At 42.9% G+C, this 21,681-nt stretch overlaps 2 protein-coding genes across 5 annotated transcripts in view; one reads left to right on the forward strand and one right to left on the reverse strand.

Moving 5' to 3' along the window:
* Positions 1-7,686: 7,686 nt before the first annotated feature.
* ND-MLRQ (NADH dehydrogenase (ubiquinone) MLRQ subunit) lies at positions 7,687-18,305 on the reverse strand. The gene is made up of 3 exons (XM_076174224.1): positions 18,164-18,305; positions 8,134-8,280; positions 7,687-8,023 (listed from the first exon to the last, which is right to left on the reverse strand). Exons 1-3 carry the CDS (start codon positions 18,203-18,205, stop codon positions 7,952-7,954), a joined length of 261 nt encoding a protein of 86 aa, XP_076030339.1. The 5' UTR covers positions 18,206-18,305; the 3' UTR covers positions 7,687-7,951.
* An 87-nt stretch (positions 18,306-18,392) lies between these two features.
* Positions 18,393-21,681, forward strand: part of LOC143018649 (erythroid differentiation-related factor 1) — a 74,790-nt gene continuing 71,501 nt past the window's right edge. For 3 of the 4 annotated variants that reach the window (XM_076174219.1, XM_076174222.1, XM_076174223.1), the window contains exon 1: positions 18,444-18,699. The gene's annotated coding sequence lies outside the window, so the exon portion shown is untranslated. Of the gene's footprint in view, positions 18,700-21,681 lie in introns of all 4 variants that reach the window. The other variant, XM_076174220.1, reaches the window with a different exon arrangement.

Raw genomic sequence — 21,681 nt, forward strand, 5'->3', positions numbered from 1 at the left:
GAAGAATACAAACTCTTCAGTACTCCTTACAATAGGAGACTCGGACTTAGGAGGGAAGGAAGTTGTTATCTAGCCTGGAAAACCTCCGTAAGGAAATTTTAGTGTGCTAAGACTTACGTTGACCAGACCCCTATACATTCCCCTAGACTTTGAAAGGCACCCATTTCTGTTCCTAGGAGTGGAGACAGACAGGTTATATTCACTTTTGTACCACTGAAGGGCTTGAATTGATTCCCTTGGAATGCTTGAGAGCCCTCGGGTGAGGTAAGGGAATGTAGGAGTATGAGAAGGACTTTGGAAAGTTATCACCGTGGTTGCCGAGACAGAACCTGGATGAGTTGTCAGGCTCAGCTGTGTGCTATTTGGGAGGGTTATGTCATTTCAGGACTTCTTGGGCGGCCACTATGGGGCCCAAGGAGAAGTTCCCTAAAGATTCCAACATTACTTCTTTGAGGTAAAAGGAAGTGAACGTATTCTGGCTCTTCCATATACCTGCTTGAAGAACCTGGTTGATTGAAAGATTCTTTCTGAAGGCTAGGGAGGTCCCTACTGCCCTCAGTTCATGGCCTTTCACGTTAGGGCAATCTGTGTGGTTCATTTCGTAGGCTCTGCGGATGACTGCCTTGATCCAGTAAGAAATTGAATTCTTAGGGATGGGCTTCGGCTTATCTTTAGTAGAGAAGAACAACCTCTTTAATTCTGGTCTAAGATGTTCAATTCTCTTGAGGTAGGTCCAGATGGCTCGTACCGGGCATAGGACTATTTCCGTTTGCTCTCCCCCTACAAATTCGTCTAAGGAAGGGACACTAAAGGACCAGAATCTAGGGTCGGGGCTTGGCAGGATCTTGGTTTTTGGCAATGAAAGTGAAGGAGATCTTTTTCCATCCTTTTGAATGGGTGACTCTATAAGAGATCGCGTGTAACTCCCCTACTCTCTTGGAAGATGCTAGGGCTAGAAGAAAAACTGTCCTCAAGGTGAGGTCCTTCAGATGTGCATCTCGGAGGGGTTCATAAGGGGGACCCCTCAGAGAGTTCAGGACTAATGCCACATCCCACAGAGGAGAACTGATTTCCCTGGGGGTGCACGATCTTTTGAAGTGCCTGAAGATCATGGAAATTTCCGGTGAAAAGGCTAGATCCATTTCCTTCAGAGAAAACACCTGATTTAGAGCTGCCCTATAGCCTTGCACTGCCGAGAGGGAGATCTTCTTGGACTTCCTGGGGAAGTGGAAGAAGGAGGCGATCTCAGGAACGGTGGCTTGATCTGGGACTATTTTCCTGGAGTAGCACCATTCTGCAAATGCATTCCATTTCCCTTGATAAAGATTAGCTGAGGAAGAGTGAATAGGAGTGGACATGTCTTCCGCCACCTCTCTGGGAAAACCCTTCTTTAGGAGAATCCGGACCATGGTCTGAACGCGTGAAGATTGAGTGCTGAAGGGTTCTTGTGCCAAGCCCCGTTGATAGATTGATGTAAAAGATCTGGTCTTCCCTGAAGGGCCAGGGGCTCTTCTACTGCTAGATTGGGGGCGTCTGGAAACCATGGGGCTTCTGGCCACCAAGGAGCGATCAAGGTCATCCAAAGGTTGGGTGTGTTTCTTGCTCTCTGGAGCACCTTCTGGGGAAAGGGAAACGGTGGGAAAGCGTAGGTGTCTAGGTTGTCCCAACTTTGCAGAAGAGCGTCCTCTCCTGCTGCCAGAGGATCCGGGAGAGGGCTGAAATATATTGGGAGTTGGTGATTCCATCTCGTGGCAAAAAGGTCCACCAGAGGGGAGCCCCATTTGTTGAGGATGAAGTTCGCTACTTCTTGATGGAGGGACCATTCTGTGTTGATTATCTGACTCCTGCTGAGGTGGTCCGCCCAGACATTCTTCTTCCCTGGGATGTAGCGAGCTTTGAGCGACACTTGGAGATTTTTGGCTAGATTGAGGATGTCCATAGGCAGAAGGCATAGGTCCTGGGAGACTGCCCCCTTGCTTGTTCAGGTAGGCTACTACCGAGGAATTGTCCAACATATGCCCACTACTTTCTCCGAGACTTGATCCTTGAAGTGACGGAGAGCCAGGAGTACTGCTTTCAACTCTAGCTAGTTGATATGGGCTGTCTGCTCGACTGTGGACCAGGCACTGCTGACGTGATCGTTGTTGAGGTGGGCTCCCCAGCCCTCCTTGGAGGCATCGGAGAACAGGAGGACTTCGGGGGGAAATGGGCCGAGGGGAATCCCCACGAGCAGGTTGAATGGATCCTTCCACCAGAGGAGAGAATTCTTGACTTCTTCGGTGAGGGTGATGTGTTGTAGGGGTTCTCCCTCTTGCAGGGACCACTGAGACTTGAGGAGCCACTATAGCAGTCGCATTCTTTGTCTGCTCCTGGGGATTAATCTCTATGGAGGCCATATGGCCCAGGAGGATTTGGCACTGTTTCGCTGTCAGGAACCCAGTCGATAGTGCTTGTGCGACAACAGAAGTGAGATTCTGGATCCTCTTTTCTCCTGGGAAGGACTTTGTTAGGGATGAGTCCAGGACCATACCCTGGTACGTGACTCTGTTTCGGCAAGAAATCTGACCTCTTCGGGTTTACTATGCTGCCCAATTTTCAGATGAAGGTTAGGACCATTCTCAGGTGTTCTTGGCATAGCTGGGCGGAATGGACAAGGATCAGCCCATCTTCCAGGTAACGGAGTAGGCGAATTCCCTTGGGGTGGGACCACACTGAAACGAGTTTGAACACTCTGGTGAAGACTTGGGGTACTGTGGAAAGTCTGAAGCATAGGCAGGTGAACTGGAAGGTGTTGCCCTTGTGAACGATTCTGGAGAATTTCCTGGAGGAGGGATGCACTGGTACTTGGAAATAGGCATCTTGGAGGTCCAGTGACACCATAAAGTCCCCTTCCCTAATAGACGCCCTTATGGACTATGGGGTGTCCATTTGAAACTTCGTCAGGGAAAGGAACTTGTTGAGTGGAGACAAATCGATGACTGGTCTCCACCCCCCTGTTGTCCTTTCTACTAAGAATAGTCTTGAGTAGAACCCTGGGTCCAGAGTCGAGACTTCTTCTATAGCTCCTTTCTGGGGCAGAACGGAGATTTCCTCCGCTAGGGCCCGCCCGCAATCCAAGTCTGGATGGTAGCTGCTGACTTGGATGGGATAGGGGGAGAGGTTTGGGAAAGAATGAAAAGGAAGACGATAGCCTGTCTTGATGACTTGTAGGGTCCAGTCTTCAGCCCCGGCCTCTTCCAATGCCCTCCAGTAGAGAGAGAGGCAACTCCCTATCTTCTGCGAACAGGCAGGCGAATTCCTAGAATTTTCTGTGGGGAGGGCCCAGAGCCTCTATGATGTTTGCGCTTAGGTTCTCTGTTTGGAAAGGGGCGGAGCTTCTCTGTCAGCATTTTCGATTTGGAGTGGAGGGGTGGCCTTTCTTCTTTCTTAAAGTGATGAAAGGGCTGTCTCTGCGTCTGAGAGGGCCTGGGGGCTGATGGGGGGTGGGGGGTGGGCCTTGGCCTCGAGGTAGGAACGGCCACTCTCTCGATGGCTCTGTTATGCATCAGTTGGTTGTTCCTTGTGATTGCTGAATCCACCATTTCCGGGGGAATCAGCGTGTGGGTTAGAAGGGGGGGCCCTCCTCAATGGAACATAAATTTCTCTGAGGAGGGGGTCACTGGGGTCCCCTAGGATGGTGTCTCTCCTGCGTGACTCAATGTTGGCCCAAGACGTTGAGAGGCAGGCCGCTTGATGCTTCAGGGCTCTGCTCGAGCTTTCCAATAGAGCCTGGAGGTCGCATTCCTCCTGGGGTTGCAGCTTGGGTAAAAACTCCCTTGCTGAAGCCAAGACGCGTTCCAACCAGGAGTTCACCGCGAGGGACAGAGCCAGGCACTGAACGAGGTCCCTGGATTCTCTGCCAGAAAGGATTACGTTTCTTCTGAGTAGTGAATCCACGTTCGGTTTGACAAGCTCTGGTAACCTAACCGGGATCGAGGCTTCTTTGAGGTTTGTCCCTGATGGGGTGTAGAAGTGTTTTTTATTTTCCACTGGAACAGAGAGCCAACGGGCTTTCTCGGTTGCCCTTTTTTGTGAGGGCGTCGGAGGCCTGGCTCATGGCTCTGACAGTCTGTGTATTCCATGGGAGTTAGATTGGAGTCTGCTCGGTCAGCGAGAAACCCCGCGTCTTCATCATCGTCACTGATCGGTTGCGGGGGTTGGGGGGGTTCCGATCAACTGGAACATGTTCTATGGAGGCTCTTTTGGGTGTTGAATCCTTTCGAACTTCCGAGTTCAACAGGAACTTTTCTTGAGTTGCCCGGATGAATTCACGTTGTTCATCCATCATCTGTTCTCTCGTTGTGTTAAAGAGGGAATAGATAGTGGGGAGAAGTTACTGGAAATGCCCGCTTGGAGAGTCCTCCCGATTGGGTTCGGATGTACCGGGGGACCCTAAGGGGAGGCTCTCTCTTCTGGTCAAGGTGGTTTTACCCGCAAGTAACGCACGCGTAGGTTTACCTTGGTCCTCCTGATCAACGGGCATGGAAAGGTCTCCATTGATCACCCGGCTCTTCCTATGATGGGTTTAAGATGGACTTTGGGATTCCTGATTAGAAGAAGAGGCTAAGGCACTCTTTTTCTTCGAACCCGGGTTCTTTGTCCGTCTCGGACTCGAGCTTCCGGGAAGGGTTGAGGGTGAACCGCAAGCAAGTGCCTCCGGGAAAAAACTTGTACAGGAGCATTAGCTAGAGGTGGCCGGAGGCGCATGTCCGTCTAAGCTAACTGCCCTGGTTTATAAATTCAGAAAGTCGAGCTTCCGGGAAGGGTTGAGGGCGAACTGCAAGCAACCTCCTCCGGGAAAAAACTCGTACAGGAGCGGTAGCTAGAGGTGGCCGGAGGTGCATGTCCGTCTAAGTTAACTGCCCTGGTTTATAAATTCATAAAGTTGAGCTTCCGGGAAGGGTTGAGGGCGAACCGCAAGCAATCTCCTCCGGGAAAAAACTCGTACAGGAGCGGTAGTAGGTGGCCAGAGGCGCATGTCCGTCTAAGCTAGCCGCCCTGGTTGAAGGAATACAAGACAACTTGGCCTGAGATTGACTCGAGGTGGACGTTGTACAACCTTCATGTCTACTACACTTTGGAGGAGAGAGAGAATTGCTCATCTCCTCTGAAGTCGCAGTATGCCTTCTCTTGTTTTTGGGGGGTGAAGGTGGAAGCCATTTTCTGTGCTTGTGCACCTTTTTCCCTGCATCCCTTTCTTGTGAGCATGAAAGTACACTGACCACTGATTATCATCCCATTGAGTGCACGTCTCACACAGGGATGAAGGTGAACACTTTAGACCTCTACACTTGATACACTGCTGGGGGCAGGGATATTTCCCTTCAGCGAAGGTGCACAACCTATCTTGAACAACAACAACAACAACAACACTAGAACCAGATTCCATACTTACAATTAAGGGTAGGATACCCAGTGGCGGTTAAGGGAAGAATAAAGGATAGGATGTAGATAGCACTCAAGAAATTCTAGGGCACAGGATGTCGTGGATAAACACCGATGTACAGAATGTAGATAGACACCGATGAATTATAAGGACGACAAGCTCCTTAGCGGTCTGGAAACAGCTGGAGACGATCGAAGCCGGTAGCTTGATTTTCATCACAACACAAACGGCAATACTATACAGCGTCTCCAATAAAAATGCATAAACAAATTTGGAGCAGGTATTGTTGAGAGATGTTGACCCTTTGGCTACCGCGAAGAGAATGGAGCATAGTGTGTGAGACTTGTGTTGGAGGGGAAGGGCCCCCTTACCCCAATAGGGCCCCTTACTGAGGATAAGCGTTGCCCAGACCCACGGAGTGAGGATTTTAAAAACAGTGTTTAGCAGTAGGAATCTTAACGCTACGCAAAGTATCCTATTGTAAGGAGTACCGAAGAGTTTGTATTCTTCGGAACAAACATCCTTACCTTTTCCTATAGCTTTCTCACATACCTGTCTTATCACAAAAATCTGATCTAGCAACCCTACCTGTCCTAAACCCACACAGTTCCTCACCAATTACTCCCTCTGTTCCTCTCAATCAAGACCACAACTACACTTAAGCTAATCCCTCTGAAACTACTACACTCACTTGTCCCCTCACGGCCATTTTCTTAAGAGCTTCTCACTGCAACTACCTTTCCCTCCCAATCCTCCTTCACATTTAGCAACTCCCTAAAATACTCTGCCCACTTTCCTCTTACTGCCTTCTCTTCCATTATCATCTTTCCATCTGCACATTTTACCTCTCTAATTTTACTTAATTTCTTTCCAAAACACCTTTTTATTACTTTCAAAATTGTCATATCTTCTCTCCTATTTGCCTTCTTTATCTGATACTTTACTTCTCTTTTCTTGTATCTCTCATGAGTCACTCGCCTATTTTGTAACCAATCTGTGAAAGCTCGCTTCTTCTACAACCTCCTTTGCTTCCTCATCCCACCACTCGCTACCCTTCCTTCCGTCCTTGTTCCACACACCACCTTTCCACACCTCATGACTCCCTCCTTGAACTTTCTCTATTCTTCCTCCACTCTTAGTTCTACTCCATCGTTCACTTCTCTCAGCCCTTTCCTTTTCTTTCTCATTTAAGCAGCTCACTCCAAGCACCTTCCCACCTTTTGTCCCCCCCTCTCTCCATCTATCCCCATCCTCCACCAGAAAATGATCTGATATCCCCCCCAGAACATGTACATCCTTAACTCTTCCTATTATACTCCTATTTACCACTACATAGTCCATTAATGCTCTACCACCCTATCCCATGTATACTTATAATCGACTTCCTAAACACTATTTGCTGTCAACTCTAGACATCTCCAATTCTCCACTACGGTTCTTTCCTGGAACTCCACACTTCTCAACCACTCCATCTATTGGTTCATTTCCTACCCTACCATAAGGTCTCCCAATACAACTACATTGACGTTTCTTCTTAATCCCTCTATGCACTAGTTTAAATCTATCCAAAAAGGCTCCCTTTCTTCTACACTCCTCTCACTACCAGGCCCATATGCACTTACAAAACCCACATCCCCTTTCCCAGTTTCACCTTCATCCACATTAACCTTGAAGAAACTTTCCACTCCACTACACATTTACCTATCTCTTCACTTACTAGTATAGCCACCCCTTCTCTCCCTTCACTTACAAGAACCTCCAACTACACTTGCCCCTCCCTTTCAACTTAGTTTCATTCAAAGCCAACACATCCATCTTTCTTCTCACAAACATACTGCCAGTCTCTTCCCTTTTACTCTCATCTGTACCACATCCACGCACATTAAAAGATCGAACCTTAGGGTACTGGTTGGAAAACTCCTAGACCCTTTTATGACTACTTTTTTTAGGAATGTTCCCTGTGGGACTACATGGAGAGGGATGCCCAGTCCTGTTTCTGTTGCCTCTTACAATTGAAGTGGGAAGACTTGGTGGCAGTATTCTTTCCCCCACCACAGGGGTAACAAAGATACTAGTAAATATATTCCACAACACGAACACCACTGCTCTACATCTCATTTTTTCCCTATCTTTGTAACCCCCACCATCCTTCTTAAACATTTCATCTTCCTTACTGCCTTCTTCAAATTCGGACTGTTCCATATAGGGCAGAAATACTACCTGAGTAGAGTTCTTTGTTCTACTGGAATATAGAAAAAGTATTTTACATTAAAACTTTTATTTTCCTACATCAATATACAATGGAGTGAAATATACAGTAAGTCTTACCAAGTGATACCAATTTGTGAAAAGTATAATATCACTTAAGTAAATTGACAAATGAGCTGTATCCTAAGTTTATTTATTGTCCAGGTATCACAGCAGCTTTGCCATTATTATCAAGAAGGAACCATTGCCTCAGCAAAATTTACATCTTTTAGCTATCCACAAATGCAAGCAGAGGCATTTACTGCTTATCTTATAAATTTACTCTTCATCTGCTTCATAGTTAGGTGCGGGAGACTTGAGAGTACTGTAATCTCTGATTGGAGAGTAGAACTGAAAGATAAAAGATAATTGTTACACTAGAAAACAAGAATTAAATATTTGGTTCTTGAGCTTTTATTCCATCCCATAATGCATTACAAGGCAAATTTGCAATATACTACCTTATACTGCTTTCCAGCATATGCCTGGTTAGGTTCAGGGTTGCTAGACCTGTTCCAGCTTACATCAGGATTCTTGGCTGCAAGGCGAAATGTGTACAAGCCAGATGCAACTACACCTGCACCCACGCACACATACAGAGGGATGAGCTGAAAAAGTTACTTTGGTTAGTATATGATAAACCATAGCAATTTATTTATATTTGCATTAACAACTACCCAACTACAGGGTTTGCGCTACCTGTTTGCCACACCAGCAAAGATGCTTCTCATGACGCCAGTGGCAACTGGTAATTTTGTCTGATTCTCTTGTCAATCCCCACAGGCATGGATTCAAACCCTACCCAAGCAGATTACTACACATAATTATGTGGTTGGTAAAAGTCATGATAAATGCAGTTACTGTCCTTTGGGTAAGGAAAGACAGAACCAGATGGACATTCCAGCAATAACACAAGTCATGGATAGAATGATAACCCTATCACAAGTCATGAGTACACACCACATGGCAAAACCATCATCAAGGAGCATTATTAAGAGGTTCTGCATTGCCTCCATAATGCTGTGTGATGCAAATGGATGGACATGTGGGCAGTGGGCAATTAGCAGCTCCATGATAATGCACCCGCCCATTCATCACATTTGACGCACAGTTTATAGGCCAAACCTGTGCTTTGTCAGGCCCCCCTACTCTCCTGACATGGCTCCATGTGATTTCTAGCTTTTTCCTAAGCTGAAAACATCCCTAAAAGGGACCATAATTCAATTTTGAGAAAAATAATCATGTGGAATATGATGGACCAGATGCAGGCCATCCCAAAAGAGGTTCCAGCACTGCTTCCATGTAATAGGCCGGTAGAAAAAGAGAGTAGAATGAGGGATATTACATTTTATGGGTTGGGTGTTTATGAAACAATAGCCGAACAAGTTGCCTGTCATCCTTTCCACCTTGATAAACAAGAGCCAGAAGCTGAAGTGTATTGCTGACATGACATTACCTTTTAACCTAAGTGAGAATTATACAGACTCAAGATTGGATGGATGGGGTGAAGGGGGCTTTGGGGAAGAGGGGAATGTCTGTTGAGGAAGGACGGGAGAGGACAGAAGACGGGTGAATGGAGAATGGTTGTATATGGATGATGATGTGATGCATGAGGTGGAATGGGCGGGGATGGGGGGTGAGGTAGTACTGTATGTGCAAGCAAAATTTGACGCAGCCTGAAGGGATTTCTCCCCGTCTTCTCCTTTTATGCATAGGGGGTTGCCGATTTAATGAAGCGGCCTTGCTGTGTCTTGCGACACTCCTTCTGACCCAGGGCAGTGGACAAGGTGCAGGGATGACCCATCATCCGGGAGGTGCTATGATGAGAGGGAGGGTGGAGGGGTGTGGAGTGTATTCGGGGATGGAATGGGTGGGAATGATTTATGCCTTTTCCTTTTTAGCTACCTCCCTTGTAAGGGGGAAAAAACCTTGGTATATGTATCTATATTATAATTTAATCTATTATATATTTTTTGCATCTGACCTAGTTATGGACCAAAAGGTCTCCTGTTGGCATGCTCTGCCTTTGTGATCCTTTGTAAAGATAGGAAGAGAAGGCGAGCCAAGCAGAGAAGGTAAAAGATGCAAATGGAAGACAGTGAGAGGAAGGTGGGCAGTGTATTTTACAGAGTTGCTAAATGTGAAGCAGGATAGGGAGGAAAAGGTACTTGCAGTGGGAAGCACAAAGAAAATGATCATAATGAGTGAGAAAAATGAAGAATAAAGAAAGATGAAGTGAAGGTAGCTGTTAACCACTTCACTCCAAGCCAAAATCTCGTGGGCAGCATTAGCTGCCAGACATACGATGTTGCGTCATAATACGTTATAAAAAATAAAGTCACTGCTGTATCGATCGTTCTCTCTTTCACCCGTGAATTTTGATAACCATAGAAAATATGATGAAGCCAGTTTATAGAGTATGGAGTCATGCAGGTACAACTACAATAAATATAATCAAGACGCCGACATCGGCGTCCTCACGTACCCACTTGCTCCTCATGACACATACGTAGGCGTCACCATATGGAAGGGGTTAAGACTAGGAGGGCAGGCAAGTCACCTGGGTTGGATGGATGCCATGCAGAATGTTCGAAAAAAAGAGGTACAGTGATGGTGGACAGGTTGGTGAGGTTATTTAATGTTAAAAGAGGGTAGAGTGCCAGAGGACTGGAAGAGTGCCTGTATAGTTCCACTTTACAAGTGGAAAGGGAACAAATGTGAGTGTAGTAGTTTCAGAGGTCTTCAGCTTGTTAAGTGTAATTGGGAGGGTCTTGATTGAGAGGATTAGGAGTGGAACAGAGGAATTGGTGAAGAACAGTGTGGGTTTAGGACAGGTAGGGGTTGCATAGAACACCTAGTCCACGTCAATGCCATCGTCAAACTGACACCATCTCAAACCTTCCATCACAGCTCTTCTCAGTACTAAATTCCTGGTCCTGGAGCTGCAACGTCTACGTCGTGGGACCACCCCCCAACCCCAAGAGTTGGGGGCCAATCAGCAGCAACTACCCCTGGCCATCAGCTCTACGCAGATGGCACCGATCCCCAAGGAGGAGCTACGCCTACCTGGGGGAGTACCACAATCCTTTTTTTTTTTTTTAACACACAATGTTACGTTTTTTCTGCACTGAGGGGTCATTTTCTGGCGATCACCCCTCTTCTTCTACTTTTAGCCGGAGATGTAGAGAGCAATCCTGGGCCCACCACAAAATACACATGCCCAACATGCTCTAAACCCATTACTTCGAGCAGACAGACAAAGGGCTCAGTTCAGTGCAATATATGCAAAAACTGGGCCCACCTCACTTGTACAACACTTGCTGACACAAACCAATACACAAACACTTGGACATGTTCTACCTGCCCTCCAGTAACCCCAATCCCACCTCCCCAACCACAGCCAACACCCTTACCCACTCCCAATTTCCCTTTGCCCTTACCCCCGATTAGTACTCCCCTTCCTTTGTCCCCGATCTCTCCTTTCCCCCCCTCTGACCCAGATCCTATACCTTCCCCACTACCACCCCAACCTCAACCCCAAACGGCAACATACAACACATACAAAACACACAACATCAACATATTACAACACAACATTGACGGTATTAACACTAAAAAACATGAACTTGAACACTTTCTTAAACAACACAACATACACATTGCAATTCTACAAGAAACAAAATTAAGACACTCACACAAAACACCATCATTTCATAATTACACCACCATCAGACAAGACCGGACTGACGGCAATGGCGGTGGACTCATCACCCTGATCCACCATTCCATCTGTTTTGTGGACACAAGTGCCACAACCAAAATTCTCCTCCCTACCACAGATAACACAACAGAAACCCAATCCATTCGTATCCGCACAGGCAACAATTCAACACTAACAATAGTTAACATGTACATTCCCCCCCAATCATCCCCCACAGTTCCAAACACCTTCAGACCTCAACTCAGCCAACTAACCTCAATCCCCAACCTGATCATGGGTGGTGACTTCAACGCCAAGTCGTCTGCCTGGTTTGTCGACAACCCTGACACAGACAGAGGGCTTGATATACAGACTCAATTCGACTCATTGACTATCATGAACAACACGCATAATCATACACATATCCCATACCAAGCCCTCTACACTCCCTCCTCTCCTGATATCACCTTTTGCTCCCCCTGCCTAACCCCAACAACATCATGGAGAGTGGTCGGAGCCCTTGGCTCTGACCACCTTCCAATCATCATCACCACCAAAACAAGATGCACCCCAGCTGGCCACAGACACACTTACACTAATTACAGGAGAGCTAACTGGGAAGCCTTTAATGAAGAGACAGAACAACATTTTGAAACACTTAACAGTACACCAATCACAAACATAAACAATGCTGTGCACGCTTTTAATACAATCATACAAAACGCAGACAAGAGATACATCCCTAGAGGCAACAGAAAATCACACAACCCCAACTTCACACCAGAAATCCAAGGCCTCATCAGACAACGTGACACACTTAAACACGATACCCCCACACCTATCCCTCAAAACATAGCAGACCAAATACAAACACTAAACACTGTGATTGCCAATAAAATACATGAACAAAAAACACAAAATTGGCAAAACTTTATCAATACACTTGATCACAAAACAAACACCAGCAAATTGTACAAAACACTCAACAGCATCACACTATCCAACACTAACACTACACGCTCTCACGCAGCAATAATCACAACAACAGATAATCTACCCTCAAACAGACAACAAGCAAACGCACTCATACGTCATTTTGCACAGACGAGCCATCTTACATCTCACCCTGACGACCGACGCACCATTCGACGTAAGAAAGACTTTCCCACAGACTCAGACTATACACCCTTCATAGACAGTCAGACAAAACTCATAATGCATAGTCTCAAGCACTCATCTGCCTGTGGCCCTGATAACATAAGCAACATCCACCTAAAACACATTGGACCACAAGGTATACACGCACTCACAAACATTGCAAACTACAGCTATTCACACAACACTATACCCGACATCTGGAAGCATGGTAAAATAATCACCATTCCAAAACCGAACAAAGACCCAACAATCCCAACGTCGCACCGCCCAATCACACTTCTCTGCACCCCCTCTAAAGTCATTGAACGCCTAATACTTAAACTTGTCACACCATATATTCCCCTTGCTGACTCACAACACGGTTTTAGGCCACTACACTCCACAAACACTCTTCTGACAAACCTCACACAAAGAATTTTAGATGGCATCAATTCAGATAGGCCCCACCACAGAACACTTCTTATAACATTGGACATTAGTAAAGCTTTTGATGCTATCCCCCGCCACAACCTAACAAATAAAATATATAACACCAAAAGATGGCTGGCCAATTATCTGGCAGGCAGGAATGCTCATGTGTCATATAATGGCCAATCATCGCACATCAGAAACATTAAGAACGGAGTACCACAGGGCTCAGTTCTATCCCCCACATTATTTAATCTATACATGCATGACTTACCCACACCAGACACCTCAGAAATACAAATCTCTTCCTACGCAGACGACATAACAATCACATGCACACATCGTAACACAGACAAAGCTGCAGAAATAATCCAGCCTTACCTTGACACACTCAACACATGGTTCATCACAAACAGACTCAAAATAGCTCCAACCAAATCTACAGCAACACTTCTCACCAACTGGACAAAAGAACACAAATATATACCTTATCTCTACATCAACAACACTCTAATACCACACACAAACACACCGAAAATTCTTGGTGTAACATACGATACATCCATGTCTTTCAAACAACACCTCACAAACATAAAAAACAAATGCACACCTAGACTTAACGCACTTAACCCCTTCCATACGGTGCCGCACACGTAGGCGTCATGGACTTAGATCTCGGTGGCAGCAGCCAATGCCAGCCGTACGACGTGTCGTAATAATACTCGCATCATAAAATATAGTCACCGCTTATATCGATCGTTCTCTCTTCACCCGTGAATTTTGATAACCATAGAAAATGCCATTACAAAAGAATTAGAAAGAATGTCATTATGGAGGGGCGACTACAATAAATATAATCAAGACGCCGATATGGCAGCCTCGCGAATACACTCACTCCCCATGACGTCTACGTGTGCGGCACCGTATGGAAGGGGTTAAGTCAATCACTGGAACAACATTTGGACAAAACAAAGAAACTAATATAACAATATACAAACAATGCATACGCTAAGTGATGAATTATGCGAATCCTGCATGGGCTCCTAATCTCAGTGAGACACACCACAACACCCTTCAAATCATACAAAACAAAGCCCTAAAAACAATTACAGGCTGCACAAATACATCACCTACAGACCATTTACACCATGAAACAAAAGTCCTCAAAGTCAAGGACCACCTCGACATGAGAGGCACACAAACACTTGCTGCAGCCACCACAAACACATCACACCCGCTACACTACATAGCAGAACACCCACACACACCAAGAAACATTAAAACTACACCCAAAGACCTTTATTACACACAGATACTCTCTTCTCTTCCTCCACAACCACCAAATACCAGCCTCCGGAAACATATTCATAATCATATCACTCACCGCTCCATTAACACACTGAAAGACAACACACTGCTGCATGCCAGACCCCCTGATATCCACCCTTCTGAATCCTCTCTCCCACGTAAGGACAGAGTCCACTTGGCCAGACTGCGATGCGGTCACCACCCAGCACTTCTAAGCTACCAGAAGAGGCTGGACGACCGTGTTGTGAACAGCTGCCCAGGATGTAACACTTCACCCCATACCATACAACACATAATGGAAGACTGCATTATACACAATCATGCACGCAAACAACACAACATACACTCTATAAAGGATTTGTGGGAAAACCCAGTTTCGGCTGTGGCCTTCCTTGGGGAGACGGGACTGCTCGGACAGACAGTCTAGGGAACGACAACAACAACAACAACTAAATTCCTTTCAGTGACATTTTTCGTTATTGATTCCCAAGAAAAACATTATGTTGATGGGTAAATATTTAGAAGCGCACACCTATACAATACAGCAACAGAAAATTAAACAATTATGCAAATTATAATAATGCAATGTAATATTATTCTTGGCAGAAAGTTGTTGAAAGCTATAAACAAACGTAGCTTCTTCAGTTGCTTGAGACCATCTTTGTTTTGGTAGAGGAAAGGCCAAAGAAATTAATGTATGATAAATTCATTTATTCTAACCTAACCTGCATGCAATGCCTATAATTCTAATTTAAAAAAAGGTGACAAAAATAATCCAAATAACTATAGGCCTATAAGTTTGACTTCAAACATAGGAAAAATTATGGAAACTATCATCAGAGATGCTATTGAACATCATTTTGAAAGTAACAGTTTGATAAATGATAGCCAGCATGGTTTCAGACGGAAACATTCTTGCATGACTAACTTACTCGAATTCTGTAACAGTTATCTCAAATTATGACAGAAGAAACAATATAGATTTAATATATCTATGCAAAAGCTTTTGATACTGTCCCCCACTAAAGACTACTTACTAAATTAGCTTCACACAGAATAAGTGGTAGCCTATTACATTGGACTAGTAATTGGTTAAATGATCAAAAACAGTCGTTTTAAATGGAAAAACTTCTAGATGGAAAAATGTTACAAGTGGAGATCCTCAGGGTTCCGTTCTTGGGCCACTTCTATTCATAGTATATATAAATAATATTGACCATGGACTAATCTACCATTACCAAATTTGATGATACAAAACTGTGCGGAATGGCAAATGATCACTTAAACCAATTAGATATTCAAGAAGATTTAGATAAATTACAGCAATGGTCTGAAAAGTGGCTAATGAAATTTAATGCAAGTAAATGCAAGGTAATGCACATGGGTAAAAATAACAGTAGGTACGATTACAAGTTATTTGGAAATTTGTTAACAAAAGTGAATAGTGAAAAAGATCTCGGCGTAATTATCAGTAACAATCTCAAATCATCCAAGCAGTGCATTTCAGCCTCTAAGAAAGCAAACAAGATTCTAGGACTGATTGCATGATATTTTGACTTCAAAAGCCCATCACTAATTAACAAGATAAATCGTTAGTTCGTCCACATTTGAAATATGCTGTTTCTGTATGGTCACTGAATCGGTCAATTTATAGTTTCACCCAACCAACAAATTTGATATGTGGCTTATGTGTTTCTGGTGAGAAATGTTGTGATATGAACGATGGTGTACATCATTTCCGTCGCAATTGCGTGCTTTTTAAAATATTAATTATTAAAGATATGGACTTTGGCCTACCTCTCTTCTAGAACGATCCGGGGGGACCTGTGGGAAATCGTGGTTTTTGGGTGGGGAGCAATAATAAATGGAGTAATGCACATTGCAAAAAAGATAGAAAATGGAGAAGAACACATAAGAAATTAAATCAAATACAATATTGTCACCCTTGTTGGCGGGAGTGTGCCGTGTTTTCGGCTATGTCCATGGCAGCCATGTTGTGGTTGAGCAGCGGCAGCGAGGAATCGCTAAATATCTTGCTATATCCGCTAAATTTAGCGAAGCCCACTTCGGGCGCGCAAAAGTTGCTAACTGTAAAATAAGGAATAAATAGTGAGCCTCAAAGAAAATGCCTAAGTGACTTGTCCAGCATTTCAGGAAATCGGGAAAGAAATCGAATTTCTATATAACAAATGTACGTCATTTTCCTCTGAACGTAGTTTTAACCTACTCAGACACAAAAGAAAACATTGTGAATGGTAGCACAAGGACCAATGAAAAACATAACTACACCTAACGTAACATACCCTAACCAGACCTAACCTAATGTAACCAAACCTGACTTAACCTAACCTAACCAGATCTAACCTAACCAACCCTAACGTGACCAGACCTAACCTAACCTAACCAACCCTAACTTAACCTTATGAATCCTAACATAACGTAGCCTAACCTAACCAACCCTACCCTAACGTAACCTCAACCTAACCTAGCTTGGGGGCTTTGCGCCCCCCCCCCAGACCACTCCAATCCGCACAAAAGCACTCTTAGTAACGTAACTTGAGGTCTCTTAAAAGTATAACAAACAGTATAAATATGTGTTTATGTATTATAGAAGTAATAGTTAATAAAGTAAATGGTAAGCATATATTCCGGAAAATAAAAACCGATTTCCAACCTGTTTGGCAATGCACGTTACTCAATTTAATAATCCCCCACCCAAACAAACCCGATGTTAGCGATTTGTTCGTAATGCGTTACCAATGTAGCGGAAATAGAGAAATCTTTCGAATCGTTAGTAAATAAATATAGCTGCGTGCGTGTTTACCCACGCCATTACCGCCGTCAAAGGTGAATTTGTTTAGTGTTCTTGTTCATTTTATACCTGTTTTGGAATGGGCTTTACTCGAATTATTAGTGCTCCTCACCCAAAAAAAAACCAAATCCTGGGGGAGATGTAGACATAAATGCATAACTTCAATATTTAATTACTTAAAAAATACGAATTTACGACGGAAATGTACACCATCGTTCATATCACAACATTTCTCAACAGAAACACATAAGCCACATATCAAAATCGTTGGTTGGGTGAAACTAAAAATGATCTTTTTATTTATTTATTTTTTTTTACATCTAACCTAGATATGGACCAAAAGGTCTCCTATCGGCATGCTCCGCCTTTGTAATCCTTTGTAACTATCAAAAAGATGGAGTCTAAAGGAGTTGAAGCAACTTCATTTATTTCTGTATAGGTTTTAATAATGTTTTCTGGTGTTGATTTTCACCAAGAATCCAAAAAATTTGTAGGGATGACAACACTTTTTAACTCCTGTGGAATTTTCCAATAAAACTGGCACAATATTCTTTACCACTTATATGTATGTCAAATTTGATTGAGATATTTCATTATTAAGTGGTACTTTCCGACTGCTCCGGAAAAGCTCTTGTTACTGAGCTACGGGTGTGTGACCCTTTCTGCAGCGAAGGGCGAGAGTAGTTTTGCCGGACTTAAATTCAAGAATATACGTATACTTTCATTCCCTCCAAAAGTTTGTAGTATCTCGCCTATAGAGATGGAAGTCATTCTTTACAGTTATACCATAATTCTTAGCAGCATGAATTGGGAAAAGATTAAACGTAACCACGAAATATATTAGGGGTAAAACAACCCAGTTCTACTACATTTCACAAATACTAACCAAAATCGTATAATACGAATTACTGGTCGAAACTATTGTTGATACAATTCTAAAAATACCCCGCATGCACCACTATAAATTAATATGGATTGTTTTCATCACTAGCATAGCCTCAGAGAAGTATTGCGTCACTTTAAAATAATTTAACCTAATTTCCAAAATATGCATTCAAACAAAATATATAACTTCACAACTTTTATATTGGAAGTTAATACTTACAGCTGGGTGCCTCTTCAGACTGGCGAAGCTAAGGCCCTGCATGATGTTTGCTCTTTCTTCTTAGATTTTGCACGTACGAGCGGGCCGGACAATATGGCTGACGAAAGTGGAATCAGCTGTTTTCTAGGTAGCGATGGTGTAATTAGAAAATGTAGAAATTTCATTCCCGTTTTTCTTTCAAGGTATGGGTGTCTTTTGTAATACGTTTTTATTAAAAAATCTACCAATTGTGATTTAGAAGTGTTCATTGTAAAATCTAAATTCTTCCATTTTACTTCAGTATTGACTCAAGTCGCCATTGACAAAAAAAATAAAAATCTGAAGCGAAACGTCCGCTTATCTGTTAGCACGTAGTACGAAGTTTGTGAGTAACAGAAGCATATAAGTTGATTAATGGAAAATTTCGTTACAATTGCATCAGAGAGGCAATAAGATGAGCAAGAAAATGTCTGAGTATCTAGTTTGGGCCAAGTACGGGCTTGACAGTTAAATATCGAAATAGTGTAAATAAATAACAGTGAATTCACTTATTGCAGGTATGATTGTTTACAAGATCATTGTTGGCGATATGTGTGATATAATGGTACTTTATGACTCAAAAATTAGTATATTATGCCCATGTTATTTGAATAAATTTCATCTTCGACCTAAAGCTGTAGTACCTGTATAGCCACTAGTGAATGTAAAATGTTCTTGATTCAAGTAAACTAATTACTTAATCCAAAGACTGCCAACATTCATGATATCACCGTGATGTCATGAATGTTTGTTGCTCACAACTGACGTAAATTCGTATACCTCTTATGCGTCACCGTTTTCACAAATTTATATTACAGCATCAATTGAATATGTTGAGCTCTTATGAAGTTTCACCAACATAATTAATCCAACATGGGAACATGTTTATGTTACCTTGCTAGGTGGCAGTGACCTAAACTGAATGTTAATAGAGTTCATATTATGATATTACCTAGCTAGTGGTAGGGTCACGGTGTATAAAACCCCACCCTCTCACACTCATAGTGAGCTGTGTATTACTGAGCCATGGGAGCAAAGACTTTACAGATCCCAAGCAGGGATTATGTTCCAGTAATAGACAAATGCATTTTTCACTTTTATATATATATATATATATATCACAGACAAAATGTAGTGGCGCACACACACACAGACCTCATGACACAGTGGTAAGAGTTCCCGGCTGCCACTATGGTGGTCCGGGTTTGAATCTCGCCTAGGGCTGAAATAAATTCAGTATCGCTGTGCTACTAGTTGTGACTCCAACATTTGTTGGCAGGGAGTAGGGTGTGTGTGTGTGTGTGCATGTAAGGTCATACCATTACCCATAAATTGGTCATATATAAGCTCTGAACTCTCTTCTGGGAGGGAAATAGCTGTCAGTCATGAGTCGAACATGTGATCCAAGACCATGGTGAATCCAACCATCTACAGAATTATGAAAGGTAAAGAACACCTTGATAGAGAGGACTTGTTAAAGTGGGACAGAGGAAAAATGAGGACATGGAATGAAACTCAAAAAAGATAACTACAGAAGAGACCTGAAAAAGAATAGGTTCCCACACAGAGTGATAGATATATGGAACAAACTGGATGAAAAAATAGTGTGTGCAAACAATACAAGAATTTAAGAACAAACTCGATCTTGGGAGATACAAAAATGGATCACCACGAGCATAGCTCCCCTTCCCGTATAATACTAAGTAAATACACACACACACAAGCACAGGAGCAAAAATTTGCAAAAAGGTCGTCAAAAATAGATGGGTTAAACATTTGGAAGAAAAAACTATATTGAATCCAAATCAATTTGGATTCAGACAAGGAAGATCATGTACAACAAACTTGATCTGCTTCATGTTTGCTATATACATAAATGACATGGATGAAGGAGTAGAGTGTTATATGAATTTCTTTGCAGACGACACAAAAATACTAAAGAAAGTAAAAACAGAGGAAGATTGCAACTTGTTACAACAAGACTTGGACAAGATCTGAAAATGGACTCAAAAGTGGGAAGTGAAATTCAATATTATGAAATGTAGTATAATGGAATTTGGAAAAAGTAGAAACAGAATATCGAGAGATTATGAAATTGGTGAAGAAGAGGTCAAAAAAGTAAACTCAGAGAAAGACCTTGGAGTGATGATCAGCAAAGACATGACACTGGATAAGCATATTGATAGAATAGTCGGAGAAACCTACAATTTATTGAGGTCAATAAAAGTGGCATTTGCCTATTTGGACGAGGAAATGATAGAAAAAAATTAACTACACTAAGACCAAAACTCAAGTACACAGCAACACTATGGACACAACACTATGGAACAAAGAAGGGAAAGAGGAGACCTACTATGTGTAGAATTATGAAGGGTATGGAAATTTTAGATAAGAATGACTTATTGAAATGGGGCAATGGAAAAACAAGGACACAAAAAAAAAATAATTACAGAAGAGATATGAAAAAAAATAGCTTCCAAACAGTGATAGATACTTGGAACAAATTGGACAAAGAAACAGTGTGTGCAAACACTATTCAAGAGTTTAAGAAAAAACTTGATGCTGAGAGATACAAAGACTGGTCACCATGAGCATAGCTCCCTTCCCGTATAATACAACTAGGTAAATACAATATATATACAGTCAAACCTCGAATGCCCGGACCCTTGTATGACTGGTCGAAATGAACAAAGGGTGGACTTTTAAAGCAAAGTTCCCTATTTGTCCGGTAGGTGGCAGCGATGGCCGTACACATGTACTCAAACCCGGCCCAGGCAAGCTGCCGTTTCATAGAATTTTGTACCAAAACGTAGTAAAATAGCGGCATGTGGCAACTGCACAAGGACATGAGGAAATTTTTTCTACATATCAGCAGGCTGTTAACCTCTTCAGTACGGGCCAAAATCTCGCGGGCAGCCTTAGCTGCCAGAGGTACGATGTGTCGTAATAATACTCGCATCATAAAATATAGTCACCGCTTATATCGATCGTTCTCTCTTTCACCCGAGAATTTTTATAACCATAGAAAATGTGATGAAGACAGTTTAGAGAGTATGTCATTACGCAGGGGCAACTACAATAAATATAATCAAGACGCCGATATGGCAGCCTCGCGTATCAACTTGCTCCTCATGCCGCCTATGTATGTGGCACCGTATGGAAGGGGTTAAAAACGTTCAAGAACTCAAACTTTAGTTTAAAAATCATAGAACTAGTTATCAAATGATAAATGGTACATCAAAATATGACTTTTATTGGTAATTGTGTTACTTATAAAATATTATACCCCAAAAGATACGTTTTTACCATGTAGAAAAAATTCTACGCTAAAGTTTCAGTTTTTTTTAGCGATAATAATATAAAAAAATAATTTTTATATCTTACTGAATATGTTAGGGCATGGGGACCTTATATACATTCAAGAATAGAAAAACTAGAACCACCATTTTGTCAAAGTTTGACAAGTATATCTTGCTATGAAAGTCTGCACACGCCCGAGA

The sequence above is a fragment of the Oratosquilla oratoria genome, chromosome 35, assembly GCF_046742065.1.
Source record: "Oratosquilla oratoria isolate Oo_2021 chromosome 35, ASM4674206v1, whole genome shotgun sequence".
Classification (NCBI taxonomy): domain Eukaryota; kingdom Metazoa; phylum Arthropoda; class Malacostraca; order Stomatopoda; family Squillidae; genus Oratosquilla; species Oratosquilla oratoria.